This window comes from Chiloscyllium punctatum, chromosome 22, assembly GCF_047496795.1.
Source record: "Chiloscyllium punctatum isolate Juve2018m chromosome 22, sChiPun1.3, whole genome shotgun sequence".
Taxonomy (NCBI): Eukaryota; Metazoa; Chordata; class Chondrichthyes; order Orectolobiformes; family Hemiscylliidae; genus Chiloscyllium; species Chiloscyllium punctatum.
Genome location: NC_092760.1, coordinates 37,234,288 through 37,258,945, shown reverse-complemented (window position 1 = coordinate 37,258,945; position 24,658 = coordinate 37,234,288). Strand labels below are relative to the sequence as shown.

Genomic DNA, 24,658 nt, shown 5'->3' with positions numbered 1-24,658 from the left:
CAATTTATGAACCCTTGTCCTTCCTAATCCACTTACTTGAAGTACAATCTATTCCCTTTATTTCATAAACCTATATCAGATCATCCTTCAGTCTACAAAGAGCGCCTAACTTTGTTCAAGGTCGAACATATTCAACTATGTATACGTCTAATCTAGTTTTATGGGTGTAGATATGGGGAATTTGGTTAATTGTAAGAGCAATGAATGTTTCAGAAAAAGAGTATCTTTAACCAAAGGATCAAGGCTTAAGAAAGAAAATTACAAATTGGAAATCTGACGCTAGAGCATGGGGTCGAGGACTGTCACTCCAAGGAACCTATTCCACACCAAGGAAAGGATAATGAATTTTACTGTGTATCCTTCTTAAATCACACCAAGGATTGATCCTTGTTCAATCACACAGAGGATTGGTAAGCCATGCTGATTCTGGAATCTTTGGAATGGTTTGGAAAAGCATTTCATGCTTGTTATTATCAATTTTTCATCTGTACATGTTTTATCCCTGGAGTTCAAAAGACTAAAAGCTAACTTGATTGAAACATATGAGAGCTTGAGGGGTCTCGACAGGTTGGATGCCTCAACTTGCGGTCAAGACTATAGCTAGGGTCACAATTTGAAAATGAAGGGTTATGCTTCTAAGACTGAGATTAGGAGAATTTTGTTTCTTTTTCAATTAGGAGGAACTCTTTGGAACTCTCTTCCTCAAAAGGTGGTGGAAGTCATGTCTTTGAGTCTTTTGAAGGCAGCATTAGATTGATTCTTGATAAACAAGAAGGGGCGAGCAGGACTGTGAAGTAATCAGGTCAGCCGTGATCTTACTGAAAGACAGTAGGGTCTTGAGAGATCAAGTGGCCAGCTTCCTAATTTGTATGTGCGCATGAATGTTCATATGTTCACATATGTGTGAGATGTAGCTAGGTGTATAGCGATGAACAACATGGAAACAGACACTTCAGTTCAACTTGTCCATGCTGACCAATATCCTAACCTAATGTAGCCCTATATCCCTCTAAACCCTTCCTTTCCATGCACTCATCCAGATGCCTTTTAAATGTTGTGATTGTACCAGTCTCCACTACTTCCTCCGGTAGTTAATTCTGTACACGCACCACCCCCGTGTGAAAAAGTTGCCCCTTAGGTCCCTTTTAAATTATTCCCCTCTCACCCTAAACCTATGCCCTTTCGTTCTGGACTCCCAGAGAATTGTGTTGGAGGTTGATAACTTTCAGCCCAGGACATCTTTGCATGAGTTCCTCAGGGTAGTGCCCTTGGTCTAACCACCTTCAGTTGCTCCATCAATGGATCAGACCTAGGATTGACTACTGATAATTAGGGGCAGGCACCCTGCTTCTGTTCCTGATGAAGGGCTTTTGCCCGAAACGTCGATTTTCCTGCTCCTCGGATGCTGCCTGACCTGCTGTGCTTTCCCAGCACCACTCTAATCTCTACTGACAATTACACAAAGGTCCGTCAGCACCATTCAAGACTCCTTAGATACTGAAGCAGCCTTCGTGCATATGCAGCAAGACCAGGACAACATTCAGGCTTGGGCTAACAAAAGGTTGGTAAAATTTATGCCACAAATTGCCATGAGAATCTAATTCTTGCCCCTTGAAGTTCAATGGCATTGCCTTCACCAAATCCCTCTCTGTCAACTGTTGGCAAGCAGTGAACGGGTTCCTTGCCAACAGTGCTGTAATATTCAAAATACTCACAGGTGACAAATGACAACACAGCATATACTCAGTGCAAAATGAATGTTTGCTTTCCTTGGTCTGACAGTTACAGAGTGTAGTGCCTATGCTGTAATTGCACAGAGATGTTCCTTTCAGTATGTGGGCTAACAGTAGCCAGATAGCTAACAGGGCTAACAAAAGAAAGTACAGTGAAGAATGGGTCTGTGCTTCGAGGTGACTATCTGGCCATATGAACAATAGGGCATTACTAATCATGTCAGAGCAGGAACAGAGTGTGACTGTGTGAACAAGTTGGATTTGCGACATCTGACATCTAGCCAGCTGGGATAAATTACAATGGCTGACAATGTGAGGGAGCTGAATGAAGTGTAGTAAAGATGCAATCAATTATTCAGCACTTCCTGTTGAACTTACTGAGCCCGATGGAGAAGCTGGATGAAAGTAACACCCCCCAAAAACCTCCTATTTTTAGTTATCTCATTTCCACTTGGGAAGTGCTGAGGAGTCATTGTGAAAATTATATTTTGTGACATCCAGTAAATTATTTTTAAGTTGAAATCCGAGGGCAGAAATTGATTTTCTTTCTTAAACCTGCTGATCTATTTACATATCTTAAACTTTCCATTGAAGTTGTTTTACCTCTTTGCATGGGCAGCATGGTTGCTCAGTGGTTAGCACTGTTGCCCCACAGCACCGGGCTCCCAGGTTCGATTCCAGCCTCCGGCAACTGTCTGTTTGGAGTTTGTACATTCTCCTCGTGTCTGAACGGGTTTCCTCTGGGTGCTCCAGTTTCCTCTCTCAATTCAATGTTATGCAGATTACATGAATTGGCCATGCTAAATTGTCCCTAGTGTTCAGGGATGTGTAAGTTGGATGTATTAGTGCGGGGGTAAATGTAGTGTAATAGGGTAGGGGAATGGGTCTGGTTAGGCTACTCTTCAAAGGTTGGTGTGGACTTATTGGGCCAAAGGGCCTGGCTCTACACTATAGGGATTCTTAGTGCATATCCCACAGACAAATTGTCTAGTTCTAGAAGAAGTAATTCCATGAGTAATCTGATGATTAATTATGATACTTATTGAAATTCAGTTTTGGGATCTGGGTAGCACTGGTCAGGTTGGAATAGTTGCTCCTTCCCAATAGCCTTTGAGGCATTGGTACTGGAACCTTCTGCTTCATCATTTCCAGTCTTCATGATGCTGATGATTCTGCCAAATTGATTTTTATCATTGTGACAGTGGAGGAACTTCAGCAGTATATGCCAAAATGATGCACCTGTATCATACGATCTGCCTGTAAGGCATGTAAGGCAACACTTTTCACTGTACCTCGGCACACACGACAGTAATGAATCAAATCAGAACAGCTGGGATGTAGAAGGAACGTTAAGAGTGTTTTTGCTTTGTAGATGTTGACCCTGACCTTCTAGGTGGAACTGCTTACAGTTTTGGGAGGGATTATTTTAGAAGCCATGATGACTCTGCCAAACAGAGAACAGAACACATCAGGGAATGGGTGCTTAAACCAGAGACGAAGGGAATTTCTCTACCCCTCAAGGTGCAATTTCTGGCACCAGACCGTTTTGTTCTCAGCAGACTTATTTGCAGATTGTGCTTGGAACTTACCAGGGTTGAATGTGAGGACTGCAGATGCTGAAAAACAGGGCTGAAAATGTGTTGCTGGAAAAGCGCAGCAGGTCAGGCAGCATCATTCCTGAAGAAGGGCTCATGCCCGAAACGTCGATTCTCCTGCTCCTTGGATGCTGCCTGACCTGCTGCACTTTTCCAGCAACACATTTTCAGCTCTTACCAGGGTTGAACAAAGATAAACGTGGAAATAAAAACAGAAAATACAAGAGTCACTCAAAATCGATGGAGGGAAGCAGAATTTCCTTTTGTTTGTTTTCAGGGTGTGGGCATTGCTAGTTAGGCCAGAATTTATTGCCCGTCCCTAATTGCCCAGAGGGTGCTTAAGAATCTAACCACATTGCCGTGGGTCTGGAGTCACATGTAGATTTGACCAGGTAAGGACAGCAATTTTCTTCCTCAAGGATGTTAGTGGACCAAATGGGATTTTCTGACAATAAACAGTGGTTTTATGGTCTTCATTAGACCAGCTTTTAATTCCAGAATTTATTAAACACAAATTCAATCATCTGCCAAAGTGAGATTCGAACCCAGGTCCACAGTACACTATCTGGGATTCTGGATTAATAGTTTTTCGGTAATACCACTACGCCATCCACATTCCATTAATGTTTCAGGTTTACGAGCAACACTCATCAAAGTGCTGGAAATCACATAGAATTGTATTCAGCAAGAATTGACTCTGACAAGAGTTGTTGGAAAGGGGGAAGAATATTTCAGTTATGCTATTTAAAAGAAAGAATGAAAAACATTCCTGGACAGCAACCCATTGCAATGAGATATTGTATCAACTTGCACCAATGATTATAGCAACAGAACTGTGGTCAGTCAATCAGGCAGCTGCTTATTTAAAAAGAAATGCCAGGGTTTGTAAAGTTCCTGATCATAGACCTTGACAGGTTTGTGCTTATCTCTGAAATGCAAAAAGCAAAATATTATGGTTGCTGGAAATCTGAAATAAAAGCAGAAAACACTGCAAATGCTCACAAATCCTCCACCACCAAGAATCAGTCACAACAGTGTGAACTGTGTACACGATGCACTGCAAAAATCCATCTTTGACTGCCCTTTCTGAAGCCATGATCACTACTGACTAGAAGGACAAGGGTAGCAGATAAATGGGAACACTGCCACCTTCAAGTTATCTCCATGGGGAACTGCTACCTTAAAGTTGCCCACAGCTGTTCCTTCAGTGTCACTGGGTCCGAATCTGGGAACTCTCTCCTTAAAGGCGGTGTGGATCTACCTAATGAAATGAACTGGAGTGGTGCAAGAAGGTAGCTCGCCAGTACCCTCACAACAAGGGATGGGCAATAAATGCTGTGACCAGTTAGTGATGCCTATGTCTTGTGAATGAATTAAAAAAAAACTTAATAATGAGGTGAGAACCTGATAGCAAACCTTTGGATGACCTCCAATTGACTGAGGGTAAAAAGTGGGGGATGACCCAGGGTCATGTTAATGTCATCAAGTCAGGGGGAAGTAACAAGGGCATGAGTGAGGGTTTCAGTAGCAGATGAGCTGAGGCAAGTGCAAAATTAGTAATGGTTTCGGTGCACTTGAAATGTTGTGAGCAATCCAGTTTAGTCTCAGACAGTTGTAGGGAGTGGGATGAATTGGTAGTCAGGGTATAGAGTTGGAGTGTGGCTGAAGCCAACATTTTAAACACTTAGATCAGGTCAACTTACTGTCTTATAAGTCAGAAGGAGTGCAAGCCATTTTAATGCAACCTGGCTGCATAATTAACCTCTTAAACCACAATGTCATTCAGAGCTGTCACTGTGAGTAGCACCATCACAGTCACACTCCCAGCTTGGGAGCAGGCTAAGGATGCAGACCAGCTCTGCTCTGTTGTTCAATAAGATCATGGCTGATCCGACTTTGGTCTCCTCTGAACTTTCCTACCTGATCCCTCTAACCCTGAGCAATCAAACATGTAACTCTCTCTTGAATAATTACCTTGTCTTGTCTGCATTCTTAATTATACTTTCCAAAATGTGCCGTGGAAAATGATCTGGTACCTGAGCAGATTGTTGTCCTTTCCTAGCCTGTGGACATTGTAGCCTTTTTCATTTACTGCTTCCTCACTGAGGTCATCTCAACGGACCTGCTGTTTCTATAAAGATCAAATCACACCAAGGACACATTTAACCATCATGTTATTACAGACATAAAAATATCTTCTGTGTGAGGGATAAATAGCAGGATATAACTGAAAGGATCATACCTAGTGATGGATCGTGTACTGATAAATACATACATTTTTAATAGAGGAAATGGTTTTTAAAAAATCCGATTTTAAATAGTGATGTGCTTGCACCCTCCTTGCCTCCTACCTCTTCTGTCTTCTTTCTCCTGAAGGCATTTCACCTTCACAGTTTGCCAAATTTAGAAGGCTGAATGTGCTGACACTATTTTACCTGTGGAAGAATAGCAGGCCTGTTGATAAACAGTGTTATAGAATCGTACAGCACATAAACAGACCCTTTAGCCTGACCAGAGTCTAGATTAGAGTGGTGCTGGAAAAGCACCAGCCCTGAAGAAGGGCTTATGCCCGAAACGTCGATTCTCCTGCTTCTCAGCTGCTGCCTGGCCTGCTGTGTTTTTCCAGAACCACATTTTTCAACTACATTAGATTGTGTTCCTACAGTAACCAGCCATCTGCTTTTGAACCGTATAGTTTGTTTGCTCAGTAATTTTTGGTCATCAACTAGACAGCAAAAGTCCTATTACCAATCACTGTGCTTAAAAAATAAATGTCCAATGTAGGAATGAACAAGCTGGTTTAATGTCCCCTATATACGTACAATCTGCCTTCGCATTGGTATATGTTAGAATGGGTGAGTTTAGTGTCCATCTATGAACAACTGGCTTATTGAATGAATGAGTAGATTGTTTGAATGTTGGTGTATGAATGGAAGCTCTGGTTTAGTACTGCTGCTTTGACTTATTCATTTATGTGATGTGAGTGTCATTGGAAAGGCCTATTGCCTGTTCCTAGCTGTCTCTGAGATGGTGGTGGTGAACCGCTGCCTTGATCAGAAATGAGTGGCTTTCACGTTGCTCTGGGTATGGAGGCCACTTGTATGCCAGACTAGGTAAGAATGGTCAGAGTTCCTTCCCTGATGGACATTAGTGATAGGCTTTTACAATGATCTGTTAGTTTTCTAATTGTCATGAATTAAACTGACTTTGTGTCCCATGTTTATTTAGTTAATTGAATTTAAATTCTCCAGTGGGATTTGGACTCAGAATTAGGTAAGATTTTAACCCCTGCAAAACCCATGGACACTCTGGAGGCAGGAAACATGTTTCTGCTGATGGGTGAGTGCTGAACCAGAGGACACAGCTTAAAAATACGGGGTAGACCATTTAGGACAGAGATGAGGGGAAACTTCTTCACCCAGAGAGTGGTGGCTGTGTGGAATGCTCTGCCCCAGAGGGCAGTGGAGGCCCAGTCTCTGGATTCATTTAAGAAAGAGTTGGATAGAGCTCTCAAGGATAGTGGAATCAAGGGTTATGGAGATAAGGCAGGAACAGGATACTGATTAAGGATGATCAGCCATGATCATATTGAATGGTGGTGGAGGCTTGAAGGGCAGAATTGTCTATTGTCATCCGCTTGCACAAAGTGGGCTTGTTGACTCTGGATCCTTAGTCCAGACCTCTAAATTCTAATAAGATAACCATTATGTTAACATACCCACATGAGTGAATCAATTGGTTTAGATTGTTTGGTGTTGGCTCATAAGCAAAAGGACTGTTTTATAATTTATACATCATCACCTCTGCTGGAGTACTGTGTGCAGTTCTGGTCTCCCTGTTATAGTAAGGATATTGTGTAGCGGAGAAGTTTCAGAAAAAAATTACCGGGATGTTGCCAAGAATAGTGAGTTTGAGTTATAAGGAAAGGCTGGGGCTTTTTTCACTGAAGTGTAGGAGGTAGGGGTGAACGTGATGAGGGTTATAAAATCATGAGGAGCATAAATAAGCTGAATGACAGATGCCTTTTCTCCAGGATGGGGAATTTCAGGACTAGGGGCATTTTTTAAGCTGATAGGAGAAAGATTTTAAGGAGATGAAGGGCAATTTTCTTTTTACAGAGAGTGGTATGTGTGTGGAATAAGTATTCAGAGGAGGTGAGAGATATGGGTCCAGTTACAATGTTTAAAAGACAGTTAGATAAGTACATGAATAAGAAATGTTTAGAGGGATATGGGCCAAGGGCAGGCTGGTGGAATTAGTTTAGTTTGGGAATATGGTTAGCACGAATTGGTTGGACTGAATAGTCTGCTTCCATACTGTCTGACTTGATGACTCAAAGGCTAGGATATATAGGCTTCTTTGTTTAAAAGGAGCACCCTTTTCTAAAGGGGTCCCAATGAGACTTCAAGAAAGGAGCTATAAGAGTGACCTGCTGATGAGGCAGTCTTTAAGAGGGATGCTAACAATGCTCTGTGTCCTAAAGATAACCATTTAGTATGAAATTTGATGAATGATATGGGCATTGATGGTAAACTTCATCCCATATGAATGGTGCTCTTTCCCTCAGGCTGTGCCTGAAAAGCTTGTTATCTCAGTGCAATCATCAGTAAATTGGAAAGAAATAGATTAATAGAAGTGGACTCAGAGTGAAATAAGATGTGCCAAACAGGCACCTGTTTTTCAATGAACAATGGCTAAAAATAGATTTGATTCAAATGAAAAATTCCAGCTCCAATATGAAGTTAGTTTTGGCCTCTGTATTGCGGTTGCCTGCCGCTCAACGCAGCTGCATTCCAGTTCATTCCGTGTGCTTGAGACAGCTCTCTGCTGTGGTAACACTGACAGTCTGCTGCAGGAATGCTGCATGCAGAGCGGCACAGTGTACATTGGACTGAAACAAGGAATATGATCTGTGATGTAAGGGCCTTGCCATCCAACTCTGAATCCTCCTTTCAAAGGCGTCTGCCCCTTTAGTATGTTTCAATGTACACCATTTCCAAGCCAAAAAGAAATTCTAGTTTACAAGAGAAGTTTTGAAACTTCTCGATGTACATTTTTAGTCTTACCTTTGAGCTCAACATTATCACTTCAACCTTGAATTTGCTTCTCCAGCGATGTTGCGAACTGTGATATCTGTTTGGAGCTGCCAGTATCATATTGCCATTTGCTATCAGTATGTGATTTTCTGTTTGCCACACTCCATGTGTGATCCACGAGTATATATTGATTAAATATATTTAATACAGGCCTAATACTGACTATTGGTGCACCCGGCATTGAGATGCTACCTGCTGACTAACTCTCGATCTTTGGTAGTTCAGTTGTTGAATTTTGGTTTCCCCAGTTCCCTGCTGTTTCACCAGCTGCCCATTGGCTCTCCAGAGTTCTATGCAGATCTATCAGTTGTCTGTGTTCCCATCATTGTTCTCTGCTGCTTTACTTGCTGTCTTGATTTCTCTGTTGGTGGTCCTGTGTGCACTCCCTAATCCCCTTGCAGGTTCAGAAGCTGAGAGTGAGTGTCCGGCTATTCCTGTGGCTAGGATCTTTTTAGCTTCATTCACTGGATGTGACCATCATTGAGAAAACCAGCATGTATTGTCTCTTTAATTCCCCTTGACTGGGGGCTGTTGATTCACCTTCTTTAACACAACTAAGTTGCTTGCTCAGCTATTTCAGATGGTAATCAAGAGGAAAACACAGTGCTGTGCTTTTTCGATTTCATGTAGGCCAATCTGACCATGACACAGATGGATTTTTAATGTGAATCTGGTATTTTATAGCCCTTATTAGTGAAATTGGCTTCAAATTGCAGATGTATTTAATTGAATTTAATAGAAGATCTGCAACAGCACAAGCTTGGAGGGCTGAGGGGCCTGTTCCTGTGCTGTAAATTTCTTTGTTCTACTCCAGCTACCATGGTGGGATTTGAATACATCTCCAGATCATTTGTCCAGGCCTCTGGATTGCTAGACCTGAAACATCGTTATAAGACTTAGGAGCTGAAATTAGGCCATTCGGCCCATTGAGTCTGCTCTGCCATTCAATCATGGCTGATAAGTTTCTCAACCCCATTCGTCTGATTTTTCCACATAACCCTTGGTCCCCTTGACAATCAAGAACCTATCTATCTCAGTCTTAGGTATACTCACTGACCTGGACTCCACAGCTGTCTGTGGTAATGGATTTCATAAATCCACACTCTCTGGCTAAAGAAGTATCTCCTTAGCTCCATTCTAAAATGTCTTCACTTTATTCTAAGGCTGTGCCCTCGGGTCCTAATCTCTCCTGCTCTTCCCAACATCTACTCTGTCCAGGCCCTTCAGTAGTCTGTAAGTTTCAATTAGTTCTCCCCTCATCCTTCGAAATTCCATCGAGTATAGATCCAGAGTTCTCAAAAGTTCCTCACAAGTAAAGCCTTTTGTTTCTGGGATTATTCTTGTGCACCTCCTCTGGACCTGTTGCAGGGCCAGTACATCCTTTGGGGCCCAAAATTGCTCACAGTACTCCAAATGTGATCTGACCAGAGTTTTATAAAGTCTCAGAAGTGTATCCCTGCTTTAATATTCAAGTCCTCTCAAAATAAATGCATCATTGCATTTGGCTGCCTAACTACCAACGCAACATACATGTTTTCCTTGAGAGATTGCTGGACTAGGATTCCCAAGTCCCTTTGCACTTCAGATTTCTGAATTTTCTCCCCATTTAGAAAATGGTCTATGCCTCCATTCTTCTTACCAAAGTACATAAACTCACACTTACCCTTGTTGTATTCCATGTGCCACTTCTTTGCCCACTCTCCTAACCTGTCTAAATCCTTCCGCAGTCTCCCCACCTCCACACTCCTCTTCCAGACAATTCTGGTTGGCTCTTACCTCATGTCTCTGGAGTTGTCTCTATTCAATTGTAATGCCGTTACATCTGATTTCACCTTCTCCCTCTCAAATTGCAAACTAAGTTCTATCACATTATGGTCACTGTCTCCAAAGAGTTCTTTCATCTTAAGCTTCCTTTTCGAGTCTGCCTCATTGCACATCCAAAATTGCCTGTTCCCTCGTGGGGTCCACCACAAGCTGCTCCAAAAAGCCATATCATAGACGTTCCACAAATTCCCTTTCATATGATTCACTACCAACCTGACTTTCCCAGTCCACCCGCATATTGACACCCCCCTCCCTCCCCCCCATGATCACTATAACCTTGCCTTTCTTACATGTCTTTTCTATCTCCAGGTGTATCTTGTGCCCCACATCCTGACTACTATTTGGAGGCCTGTACATAACTCTCATTACAGTTTTTTTTAATCTTTGCAGTTCCTCAACTCTACCCACACAGATTCTACATCATCTGACACATAATTTATTGCTGTCAATATGATTTTGTATTAATAACGCAAACTGACCCCCTCTGCCCACCTGCCTGTCTTTTCAATAGGATGCATATCTTTGGATATTTAGCTTCCAGTTCTGATCCCCTTGTAGCCACGTCTCTGTTATGCCCATCACATCATACCTGCCAATTTCAATCTACGCCACAAGCTCATTTACCTTATTTCATGTACTATGGGCATTCAGATACAACACCTTCAGCCCTCTATTTATTATGATGCTACTGGATGACAATACTGTGGCTTTAAGAAATGTATTTTGTCCTGGTTTTACTTTTTCGAAGAGAGGTTTTAAGACAGTAGTCCTGAGTTGTCTATTAAATTCAATAAAGTAAATACCCTGTGAAAAATAGAAATTAAAAAGAGAAGCAGCCTGAATGGGTGGTGTCAAGCTTCCCAGAGCGAGGAGTTTTAAGTTTAGGTTTTCAGCAGCAGTTGTTGGGGTCTTGAAGCTTGATTTGGAAGTTGTAGTACATCTCTCCGTGCTGTTCTCTCTCTGAGTTTTCTCTTAATATTTTTCCTCCTGGACTGGAGAATTGCTTGTGAGGCAAACTGTTTTACTGAATTTGTCTTTGCCTAAGATGTGGTTATGCGATGTTGCTATATTGAAACAGTTACTGTTTAGTAGCTAGATAATCTATTATTAGAGTTATAGAGTCATAGAGATGTATAGCATGGAAACAGACCCTTCGGTCCAACCTGTCCATGCCGACCAGATATCCCAACCCAATCTAGTCCCACCTGCCAGCACCTGGCCCATATCCCTCCAAACCCTTCCTATATTCTGTTAAGTTTCCAATAGAGTTAGGTTATTCTAATTTTTTCTTTATGTTGTTGTATTCTAATTATAGTGTGTGAGTAAATCAGTTTTCCTTCAAGACTAGTAGTTTGGCCAATCAAATTGCATCCAGAATGCAACACCTGATGTTGCCAGGACTCACTAGTTGTGTTATAGGGAGAGGTTGGACAAGCTAGGATTTTTTTCTTTAGAGCATAGGACATTGAGGGGGGATCTTTATAGAAGTGTATAAGATCATGAGAGGCATGGATAGAGTGAATGCGCTTAGTCTTTTTCCTGGAGTTGCAGAATCAAAGATGAGAGGGCATCAGTTTAAGGTTAGAGGGGAAAGAACAAAAGGGAACCTGAGGGGCAACATTTTTACAAAGAGCGTGGTACGCATATGGATTGAACTGCCAGCGGAAGTGGTTGGGGTGGGTACATCAACAACATTTGAAAGGTATTTGGACAAATACATGGATAGGAAAGGTTTAGAAGGATATGGGCCAAGTGCAGGGAAATGGGGTTAGCATGGATAGACATTTTGATTGGTATGGACCAGTTTGTGCCTAAGGGTTTGTAGGACTCTATGACCTGGCACTTGCCTTTAAACTAAGAAAAAGTTAGGGTCTAAGTTATCTTAATATATTTTGAAGTGGTTTGATCTGGTCCAAGTCAACTGACACACCTATATGTGAGTTTTCCATATTTCCAGCTGGCCCATTATTTTTAGGTCACTTCTGTCAAGTTATAAAAATATTAATGTGCCTAAGGATTTTACTTTCTTCCCCTTCACCCCGCCCTTTCCTCTCCTCCCTGACAGTTCTGTCCTTCTCTGCTTTATGGTTCCTTTGGGATCAGCATCCAGCCATGATCCTGGTCACTGAGTTGCTTGTCTCTAGGCAACATCTATAGGCTGAGTCCATTTCTATCCTTACATTGATTTCCATTATGACAACTTTACGCTTTATAGTCAGAGTCCCCACTCCCTCAGCTCCCAGTGACAGGTTGGAAAGGATGAGAGAATTGTCAACACCTTTAAATAGCTTTAAATTAAGGGGTGGTAGGTATAGGACAGATGTTAGGGGTAGGTTCTTTACTCTCTTAAATTTTCAAGAGAGTACTGCACCTTTCTTAAAGTCAGTCTCAATTCTGTGAACTTGGTTGGAATGGCTCAGTACATACAGACAGCCTCTTGGGATGACTGACTATTTGTCCTGGACCAGGAAATTGCCTTCTTTGTGATTCTTCTGATTCTTGTGACTGCTGTCGCCCCAAAGACCACATCATTCTCAGCCATGCTGTGTCTGTGCAGATATATTTTTGCATGTTGGCTCAGGTTCAGCTGTTGAATATGGTCTTTGAATTCAGCTCCATATTCTTTTTAAAAGCATTTGTCATGTTCTTTCCCCTGTCCCGCTAATACCATCTCTTGGTGGGAAATGGCCTCATTGCTGGAAACTAAGAGGAAGTGATCTCTGCGGATGCTGGATATCAGAGTTGCGAATATGGTGCTGGAAAAGCACAGCATCCGAGAAGAAGGAAAATCGAAGCCCTTCATCAAGAATGAGACTTGTGGGTTGGGGGGTTGCTGAGAGATAAATGGGACAGAGATAGGGCTGGGGGAAGGTAGCTAAGAATGCAATAGTTGGATGAAGGTGGGGGTGAAGGAGATAGGTAGGAGAAGAGGGTGAAGCGGGTAGGTGAGAAAGATGATGGACAGGTCAAGACTGCGGTGCCAAGTTGGAGACTTGGGACTGGGATAATGTTGGGGTATGGGAAATGAGGAAATTAGTGAAATCCACATTGAGCCCATGTGGTTGAAGAGTCCCAAAGCGGAAATGAGGCGTTCTTCTTTCAGCCATTGGGTAGTTAGGGTTTGGTGATGGAGGAGGCCCAGGAAACATTGAACAACCTCACAAATATCAGCCATTCTTCAACAATGCAGTGAATGTTGAGATGCTGTTTGACCATCACACTGTCTGTCAACCATGTATGCATCCATACCTGCAAGTTGACTTGATAGTTGCCTGTTTTTTTTAAATCCATGGGCAAGATCAAATGTAAAACCCATCACTTTTCATTTCTAAGTCAGAATCTCATTACAGGCAGATATTTCATAATTACTCGCAATATCATTACTGATTGGTTAAATGTGATTATTCCAAAAGGAAAGGTAACTCGCCACCTCCTGATCCCCTGATTTAAGACTGTGTAACAAAACTGCTTATGTCAGCATGAGGACCTGAAAGTTCCACCGTATTGGCACCCAGATGTCTAATGTTAGGGCATTGGGCATACACATTCCCACCATTTGGGGCAGCATGGTGATGCAGTGGTTATCTCTGCTGTCTCGCAGTCCCAGGTTCAGTTCCGCCCGTGAACTAATGTCTGTGTGGAGTTTGCACATTCTCCCCGTGCTTGCGAGGATTCCCTCTGGATGCTCCAGTTTCAACCCACAGCCCAAAGATGTGCAGACTATGTGGATTGGCCATGCTAAATTGCCCATAGTGTCCAGGAATGTGCAGGCTATGTGGATTAATCATGGGAAATGCAGGGTTACAGGGATAGGGTAGGGAGGTGGGTCTGAGTGGGATGCATTGCTGTGAACTTGATGGGCTGAATGTCCTGCTTTCACACTGTAGGGATTCTCAGATTCTATGAATTACCTCTTGATTTACGATATTTATGGAAAGATAGAAACGAGGAGCAGGAATAGGCCTTTCAGCCTTTTGAACCTGCTCCTCCACTCAAAATAATTATGGCGGATCCGCTATCTCAATGCTGTATTCCTGCTTTCTTTTCTGATAACTTTTGATGTCTTGAATATATTCACTGACTTGGCCTCCGCTGCCTTCTGTGGTAAAGCATTCCACAGACACACTACCCTTCCAGTGAACAGATGTTTCCTCATCTCAGTCCTTTATGGTCAACCCTGTATCCTGAGGCTGTAACCCCAGTTCTAAACTGACAACCAGGGGAAATGTGCTCCCTGCGTCTAATCTTGTTAGAATTTTATACATCTCAGTCATCCTTCTAAATCCTTGTGAATGTAGCTCCCAGTGAGTAGAAATCTCGAACAGATTTGTGTTCTGAATATTTCGTTAGGCAATCAAACTGAATAATTCATCTTAGTGTCTGAAAGACAGGTCAGAGATGGATGGATTTTCTCATTCATTCACTGTTGGTGTTGCTGGCTTGTCCAATATTTATTGCCCATCCTGTAAATGCAGTGCAACTATGAATTGATGGTGGAGGAAGTGAAGGTTGAAGATATTAGTTGGGGGTACCAGTTGAGCACACTGCTTGGATGGTGTTGAGCTTCTTGACTTTATAGCGATACTCATTCTAACAAATGTTGAGATTTCCAACAAGCCCCTAACTTCTGCTTTGTAAATGGAAGGCAAATTTGAAGAATGATGAGGTGAGTTACTCACTGCAGAATTCCCCATCTCTGACCTACTCTTTCAGCCAGAGTATTTATATACTTAGTCCAGTTCAGGGTCTAGTCAATTGTGCCTGCCAGAATGTCATTAGTGGTGGATTCAATGATAACATTGGCATTGAACATAGAGGGCTGGTGGTTGGATTATCTCATGTTGGAGAGAATTGATGGCATGAGTAGAAACCAATGGATCTAATATGATAGCCTTAACTGAGACATGTTTGCAAGTTGAATGATTAAGTTTATGGGATGATTGACATTTCTAAAGGATAGGTATAAGAGAAAATGCAGTGGGGTTGTTCTGTTAATAAAGGATGAGATCAGCATAATAGTGAGAAATGGTCAGGGCTCAGAAGATCAAAACGTGTAATTGTTTCCGAGACAATGAGAACTACCAAGGGATACAAGTCTCTGATGGGATGTGTTCCCTAACAGCAATTACACTGTAGATCAGAGTGTAAATCAAGAAATAGTGAGATAAAACTGAAAAAAGACATATTGTGCCAAGGATTTTTTTATCTTGAAATTACGAAGATTACAACTGTATGAGAGGAGAATGCTGATAGGTTGGTAAGTGGACTTTGCTTGGTCGAGGCATTTCTATGAAGAATGCATCAGTTGAAGATCTGTCTAAATTTTAAACCAGGTCCATGAAAATTAACCAGAAAATGACTCCCATCTATTCTGCTGTATCAAAACAGGCCAGTGTGTATACAATATTTTTTTCTGTCAGCAAAGAACAGGACCCTGCTATTAATATGTGTAGCTTCCAGTTCATGCAAGTGCACCACACTGGAAGCCCAGCTGACCAGCATGAAGTGTTGGTCAGCATCATTCTTGATACACCAAGGGCTATTTAGCAAATATGTCCAATCATGGAATTATGTCAGACAGTGTTGTGAGCTTGCAAGAGAGATTCAGTTGGGTATGGACAGAACCTTGATTATTGTGAACAGCAGAAGGGATATACTGTTTATATACTAAGAGAATTCCCGGGTCTATGAGACATACAACCTAAATATCTGGCATCACAGAAGCACTGAAAGGCATATATCACATTATTCATTTGTGTGATAGACTCATATTGCTGCTTAGTAGAAGCATGAAAAAGCCAGCTACACCTTTGGTCAAACATTTGGGGGGAATATTTTACCTAAACTGAGATAGAATTCAGGACCAAACTGATAGCCTTACTCCTGTTGACGTACACGTGTGGTATGTCATGAGAAATGATCCTAATGGGAGATTCGTCATCCCACAGGATAGGTTTGATGTTGTCTACCTCAGCATCATGCTTGCACAGTGATACATGTATTTCAGTGTCAGTGCAATACAGGGTACGTAGGCTGGACATGACAAAGGCAGGCATAATTTTGTTTTTGTTCAATGGATGTGCCTATGTCAGCATTTATTCCCTACCTCTAATAGCCCAAAGACCAATTAAGCATCAATCTTGGTACTGTGGGTCTGGAGTCACATGAGACCAGACCAGGTAAGGGTGGCAGATTTCCTTTCCTAAAGGCTATAAATGAATCAGATTTTTAAAAATGACATCAGACAATAATTAAACATTAAACCAAGTGGTTTCTCTTGAGCAAACTTTTAATTCCAGATTTATTTCAAATTTCAGCATCTGCCATGATGGGAGTTGAATCCATGTCCCCAGAACAATAGCCTGGGGTTTTGGATTGTGAGTCCGTGACATTACCACTGTGCAACTTCTTTCCCTTGATTGTAACCAATACCTTTTTAGCTGTTCACTAAAAACAAGATACTGGTCATACCCACCACCTGCAAAATGCGCAAAGCAGTGACCAGAATTAGTTGGATTAGATACGATACAGTGATTGTAAAACATCTTAAAATAATCTTGAGTGTGAAGAATTACACTGACAACCACTCTGGGATATTGTGTCATGATGCAAGATGAGAAACTGTGTCTTTACTCAGCAATAATAAGGTTCTGTGCTACCCAGTGACTAAACAACACAGTACTGCAAGAAGGTACTGCAATAATCATGGGTGATTTTAACCTTTATATAGATTGGACAAATCAAATTGGCAAGTTCATAGAATGTATTTGAGACAGTTTCTTAGAACAATATGTTGTGGAACTAATCAAGGACATCATCTGCTAAGTTGGCTACAATATTGTAAATCCCTTCATCCAAGTCATGAATATAGATTGTAAATAATTGAGGCCTCAAATATCCCAAATCCTGGATTCCCATCTTCTATCCTTGCTAATATAACACCCTAGCACCTTGAACTTTATCCTTGTATAATAATCTTTTAAGTGGGACCTTGTTGATTGCCTTTTGAAAATTCAAATGCATACCATCTTTGGTTCTCTTTTGTCCATCCTGCTTGTTATATCTTCAAAGTGCTTGAATGAATCTGTCAAAAAGATTTATCTTCCATGCCCAACTGATTTTCTAAATGTCCTGCTCTGACCTGTTTCAGGAAGGATTCTAGCATTTTCCCCACTGGCATTTGACAATATAATATGTCTATGGCTCCTGATTTTTGCTCTCCTTCTTTCAGGAACAGAGGTGGTTACACTTTCAGTTGGATTTTTTTTGGTCAGAATCCAGGGAATCTATAACCGATGCATCCGCCATCTTTGCAGCCATCTCTTTAAAGGATACGGGTCTTTGGGTCAGGACATCTATCAGCCTTTTGTCGCAGTAGTTTTATTTGTACTTTCTCTCCAGTGATTGTGATTATTTTCTCTCTTGATTTTCTGTTGCTCTTTGGATGCATTTTGACACATAGAAAGTACTCGGTCAAAGTCCCTGCCCTTTCCCTTTATGAATTCCCAGTCTCATCACCTGAGGGATCAGCACATGTCCCAAGTACTCTTTTCCATTTTCAGTGCCTTTATGTTGATTTCTCGCTAGTTTTCTTTCATACTCTTAAGGGTAGAGAAAAAAATAGCCACCCTTTGGTGTCTGAAACTTTCCCAATCTGCTCATCCATGCTATCTTCACAACATTTATTTCAATTTGATACAATTCGTAACCTTCTTGGTTAGCCATGAATGGCATTTTTTCATCGACTCTTTCTTTCTAAATGGATCTTACTTTTTCTTAAACCTTGCTGCCCCTGTACACCAATGGTTGAGCGACTTAGTGATGGAGTGCTGCACTAGGGGACTATTTTGTCCTGAATGTTGTTGAGTCTCTTCAGTGGTAGCTGCCTGGAACTTGATTTTGGGGGGCTTCAGTGACAGCAATGTCATTGAATGTTAAAGAGAGATGATCAGATTTTCTCTTGTTGGAATTGGAACTTGTGCTTGCAAATGCGTGATGAAGTAACTCCTGAGAGAATGTTATCCTTGTTGAGGGAATCTAGAATTCTGCAAGAGCTGGGGTTTGTGGGTACGTAGTTCCCACTTACAGAAGAAATTCCTCTTCATTTTCCTAAGAAATTGTGAATCTCAGCTTTAGACATGCCAGTATTGGACTGGGATGTACAAATTTAAAAATCACACAATACCAGGCTATAGTCCAACAGGTTTATTTGGAAGCACTAGCTTTCCGAGCACTGCTCCTTCATTAGGGAAGGAGTAGTGCTCTGAAAGCTAATCCTTCCAAGTAAACCTGTTGAACTATAACCTGGTGTTGTGTGTATTTTAATTTTGTGAATCTCCAGAGTAGTCTCCCAAGAGAGCTGTTGATGGCGAGTTATTTAATGTGTTCAGTGCTGAGCTGGACAGATCTTTTGAAGTGTAGTGGAGTCAAGAGAAAATTCCCCAGGGAAGAAAGAGTTCAGGCCAAGATCAGATCAGCCATGATTTTACTGGGTGGTAGTTCAGGCTTATATCTTATGTTTTTCTGTTCTTACACTTTCTAGTTAGAAAAGCAGCATTAGTTAAAAATCCTGGAAGTCCGGTTTTCAACACAGGAGTTGTAATTCTCTTGCACATGCTTTATGCCCGTGACAAATTCCCTGCACAGGTATTGGCCTAGTATGAGAGGTCAGGAGCACCAGAAACGTCCGATTCATCATCCTGGAGTGGGGGCAAGCGTTTCCACTCCTCAGATAGGTTATCTGATCGCAGAAAGAGACAATCCAATCCTGACCATAAGGAGGCACTGTTATATGATGGGGAAATTCAGAGAGGAGGGCAGAACACTCTTCTGTTTTGGGTCTGCAGCCAGTGCTCTGAAGGCATTTGCATGAGAAACAGGAGCTGGAGTCAATTGAGCCTATGTGCTTGCTGCTCCATTCACTAAGATCAGGGCTAATCTTCTACCTCAACTTCATTTTTACACACCAACCCCAAAGCATTTAATTCCCTTTGTCACCAGAAAACTATTTCTAATTTTATACATTTAAATTTATAGAGTTGTACAGCACAGAAACAGACCATTCCATCCATGCTGACCAGATATCCTAAACTGATCTAGTTTCAGTTGCCAACACTTGGCCCATATCCCTCAAAACCCTCCCTATTCATGTAGCCATCCAGATGCCTTTTAAATGTTGTAATTGTACCAGCCTCCACCACTTCCTCTGGCAGCTCATTCCATGCAAGCACCACCCTCTGCAAAGAATCCATTGCCTACTGATTGAGGGATTGTGTCACTGAGAGGGTGTAGTTCATAAATGGGATCTATGGGTTTCAGTGGATTAATCTGCCAGAAAGTAGCATCTCACTTAGCTGCAGTGAACAATGGTAAATTTAGCAGAGGGAGGGATGGAAAGACTTAATGAGGTTACACAGCTTCTGTGGAAGGGACTGGTATATGGTGAGTTATTCCAAAATCAGGGATGAAGAAGTTAAGACTAGAAGGGAATGTTGAGCAGAACAACTCGTTCAGCTCACGATCAAATGATGAAATAAGATGTCCACTGAGACCGAGAATATAAATGGATTTGAAGAGTGAGAATGATTGGAATGAGAGAAGATTTTGGAAAGAATGCAGGTAGTTCACTGGGCTGGTGACAACTGGCAACATGTGTGTTTTTTGGACCAAATAGCATGTTCACATTAAATAAACTGTTTATGTTCTTGCAGTTTTTCATCTCCTTTGCTCATGAATGACTGGCTTGACATCTGGTAGTGCTGTTTCAGGGAGTCTCAAGGCTGTACTCTGGGACAGGTGTAAGCTCTTCCCCCAAATGGTTTCACTGTTGTTTGAAATGTTTGGTTAATTGGGCTTCTGTGTGTACTTAACACCCTACAACTCATTAATCTCCTTAATCTTCTGACATTCCTCTCTCAGTGGCTAGACTGAATGATGTCTACTGGAACGGAATGGACTACTTGCAACTTTACTGACATATTAGGCTCCGAATTGAGTTTTCAAGCACATAACTGGGAGAGTGGTCCAGGAAATGGCTGATGGAATTTAACGTGAGCAAGTGCGAGGTCTTGCACTTTGGCAAAAAGAATATAGGAATGGACTACTTTCTAAATGGTGAGAAACTTAATAAAGCCAAAGCACAAAGGGATCTGGGAGTGCTAGTCGAGGATTCTCTAAAGGTAAACATGCAGGTTGAGTCTGTGATTAAGAAAGCGAATGCAATGTTGTCTCTTATCTCAAGAGGGTTGGAATATAAAAGCAGAGATGTACTACTAAGACTTTATAAAGCTCTGGTTAGGCCCCATTTGGAGTACTGTGTCCAGTTTTGGTCCCCACACCTCAGGAAGGACATACTGGCACTGGAACGTGTCCAGCGGAGATTCACACGGATGATCCCTGGAATGACAGGTCTAGCATATGAGGAACGGCTGAGGATACTGGGATTGTATTCGTTGGAGTTTAGAAGATTAAGGGGAGATCTAATAGAGACGTACAAAATAATACATGGCTTTGAAAAGGTGGATGCTAGAAAATTGTTTCTGTTAGGCGAGGAGACTAGGACCCGTGGACACAGCCTTAGAATTAGAGGGGGTCATTTCAGAACGGAAATGCGGAGACATTTCTTCAGCCAGAGAGTGGTGGGCCTGTGGAATTCATTGCCACGGAGTGCAGTGGAAGCCGGGACGCTAAATGTCTTCAAGGCCGAGATTGATAGGTTCTTGTTGTCTAGAGGAATTAAGGGCTACGGGGAGAACGCTGGCAAGTGGAGCTGAAATGCGCATCAGCCATGATTGAATGGCGGAGTGGACTCGATGGGCCGAATGGCCTTACTTCCACTCCTATGTCTTATGGTCTTATAACCACATCATTCTGCGCTTCGTCTCCATGCTGTCATTCTAACCCTGCCTCAATTCTTCATCTGCTGAAACCCACAACCATGACTTTGCTACCTCCAGACATATCTATTTGGAATCTGTACACCCCTGGTCACCTCCCACATTTAACACTCTATAAACTTGAGGTCACATCAAATTCTGCTGCTCATGTCCCAACCTGCACCAGATCATTTTTCATCCGATGGCCCTGGGCTCAAAGAAGAAATTGATTTTAAAGTTCTCTTCCTTGTTTCAGGTCTGTCCATGTTCAAGCCTCTCTCGTACCTCCTTGCCCACACATCTCTTCTGATCTTTTGAAGTCCTCAGACTTTCTGGAGACTTGCTCATTGCTAAGTTCAGGCTATTAAACATCCTCACTATTAATCAGTCCACCACTGATGGCTGTGCCTTTGTTTGACTAAGGACAGACCTTGAGAAATCTTTCACTGAATCACTATCTACTCTCTTACTTCACCTTCCTCCTTTATGATGGTTCCTAGAATCTTTGGCTCTTGGTGTCACTCAGTGTCACATTTTTGTTCTGTAATACCCATGTGAAATGCCTCTGGGATTTTTAAAAATTTGTACCTTTGGCCCTGAAATAGTACTTTAAGCAAAATTTGAAATTCCATCAATAAATGAGGGAATTTGCAGTTGTTCTTCAGAATATTTGTAAGGTGCTGTTAAGCATTTTTATCAAGATTTATATAATTTTCTCAGATGATCAAAAATACTAATTCATGTAAACAGGCAAATCTAGTTTGGAAGCAGTTCCAGGAGGGAGAATGTTAATACCAGAAACCATGTAACTAGTAGACCCATAGAGCTACAGTCAAAGGAGAGCTATAAGCAGAGGAGTTGGAGGTGAACGCAAATAAGGTGTAAATAAGAGAAAAATGGAGAAGTAGGCAGAAAGAGGAATTCCGAATGCTTGTGGAGAGTAGATGCAACACATTCTCAAGTCGAGACAAGTTTCTTTTTCTGCTTAGCAGAAAATGAGACAGAAGTTCCTGGAGGTACTTTGCTTTGTTAAACCTGGAAAGGTGTGAAAATAGCTTTGAGATGATAAAGAGGTGGATGCTTCCCCAGAAATGATAAATCTATAATCCTGGCTGTTATTATTTGGTAAGTCGAAAAGGAATTCTGAAAAGCTACACTATGACCGATGGCTGTGCTGATCCTAGTTACTTAACAGCCACTGCTAGCGGTGCTTGAACCTTCAAACATACATATTGGGTCTGAGGATAGTCAAGGTTATTCTGTCTAACTCATGGCAAGCTCTGAGCTGTCTCTACCACTACAATAACAGTTGAATCTGTGTATTGTTGATGTAAGTTGGGCGAAGCAGTGGTTTCAACATCAATCGAGCACCGTATTCTGTATTCTCTCTGGCTCCATAGAGGAAGCAATTTGGAAACCAGCGGCTTTGGCTTTTCTTCAGTTCAACTCCTCTACTAGGAGACATTGGTTTATTGACTTTAATATTGTTTCCCAGGCTGAATAGATTTTCTCCCACAGATTTGTTAACCTTTAGTTGAACAAGGTTTGTTTGTAGTGGATTCCATATAAATGATACTTAATGCTGTGTGGTTTATTTCTTGTATATTGTAATTGGGCGATTTAAAAGCATGAAAGAGGGGCCTGCTGTGGCTTTATGTTCTGCCCTGTCTGATTCTCCTGTTCTTTGCTTGTCTTCACTTTCATTGTTTGTTTCTGAGAGCAACCACTCAGTCCATGCTTCTCCGCCATTTGCTGAACCCTTGTATCTTTCTCTTGGTCTTCCTTTGCTTGCTGCTGTGTACTTTCAGACACACTGACCTGCGTTGGCTTACATTTTCATTGTTTTGCAGGAAACCCCCCGTCGTGCCTGAACATGCACTGTGACCAAAGCTGTGCTCTGATTGGAGGAATGCCTGTTTGCAGCTGCTATGGTGGTTACTCTCTGGGGAAGGATGGGAAGACTTGCTTTGGTAAGAGATCGATGCTTATCAACTTTGGGAATTAGCAGCAGTAGCCAAGCCTTTAAGGGCTTGTTAGCTCTGATGTTGATCCAGTGAGTATCCGCCTAGAAATAACAAAGGTTCAATCCCTGGTCTTTGCTGAGTTGGTGTTCCTCTTTAGACAGACGATGGCGTATTCTCCTATGTTGGTATATAGGGCCTCTGTCACCCCCGTGGGGCTCAGTAGGAAATGATGAGTTTCTTGCTTTTTTCTGAATCCCTGTGGGTAGGGCTTTCTTGAGAGAAGCTTCCTCGCTTCCCCTCTCTGCAGCCTCTACTCCTTTCGCTGGTCATTTTGCTGAGAGACACTGCAGCAAATGCCACCAAAGACTGATACACAACCCCATCCACCAACATCTCTAACTCCAGAGAACACATCAATAGTGCAATAACTGAAGAAAGTCAAAAGGACCACCATTTGAATGGGTATATGAATAGGAAGGGTTTGGAAGGATATGGGCCAGGTGCTGACAGGTGGGACTAGATTGGGTTGGGATATCTGGTTGGTGTGGATGATTGGGACCAAAGGGTCTGTTTCTGTGCTGTACATCTCTGTGACCTCACCCCTTAAATGGATGCCTCTACCCTTTATATGAAGTGAATGGGGAGCTGCTTGTGCAGGTCAAGTATATGTTTGGTTCTGTGTTACTAGTGCATCATTCAGTGGGCACATACAGGGCAAGTTTGAAAGAAGTGTGTCAAATCAGACTGACGTTGCGTTCATATCATTCTTCACATGATCGGAGCATGCTCAGATGCTAGCACTGGAACCAAATAGTGCTTGGCTTTGAGGCCCCTGCAGCATCAGTATTTGTGAGCACTGAATCACAGCCCACATGTACTCTCTAGAAAGTATAGGGTGTACTCCCTGAGAAGTATGCATTTATACTCACACTGGCCGCACAGATGTATTTTATGGAATAATTCATCTTCCTTAAATCATGCCGCGTAATTATGTGTAGATATATAACTGGGGAGGACATGTCAAGTGTGGCCTGTATGTTAGGCGATGATGCGGTGTGAGTATAAGTATAGCTGCCTTGACTGTTACTACTTTCACATTTACATCTATGAAGATGGACCCAAGGTGAAATCAAAATTCGTTCAGCTAAATGGAGCAGTGAATGACATGAGCTGAGCTGACATGTTCTCTGTGGATCGAAGAGTGTGGTGGTGGAAAAGCACAGCCGGTCAGGCAGCATCCAAGAAGCTGGGGAATCAACCTATCGAGCATAAGCTCTTCAGCATGAAACCTTGAAACGTCGATTCTCCTGCTCTTCGTATGGTGCCTGACCAGCTGTGCTTTTCCAGCTCCACACATTCGACTTTGATCTCCTGCGTCTGCAGTCCTCCCTTTCTCCCATGTTCTCTGTGGATGTTTAGTCGAGGGCAGTGGTGACTCACACTGGTGGAGCAGTGGGAACGCTTGCCTGATCATTTGCAGTAATTATTTGAGCGGTGAAGTGGGATTTATGAAAGCCTTTCTGTAAAACTATAGGCCCTTTTGAACTTTGCTATTTACTACCAAGTCCGCAT

General features: G+C 42.1%; 1 protein-coding gene across 7 annotated transcripts in view; it reads left to right on the top strand.

The window, feature by feature from the left end:
* The window catches only part of LOC140493514 (kielin/chordin-like protein), a 328,873-nt gene that overhangs the window by 110,399 nt on the left and 193,816 nt on the right, over positions 1 to 24,658 (top strand). For all 7 annotated transcript variants that reach the window (XR_011963701.1, XM_072592025.1, XM_072592028.1 and 4 more), the window contains exon 5: positions 22,973 to 23,092. Coding sequence is in view for 6 of the 7 variants with exons in the window: in XM_072592025.1 (XP_072448126.1) it covers positions 22,973 to 23,092 (120 nt within the window). In the remaining variant the exon portion in view is untranslated. The remainder of the gene's footprint in view (positions 1 to 22,972; positions 23,093 to 24,658) is intronic.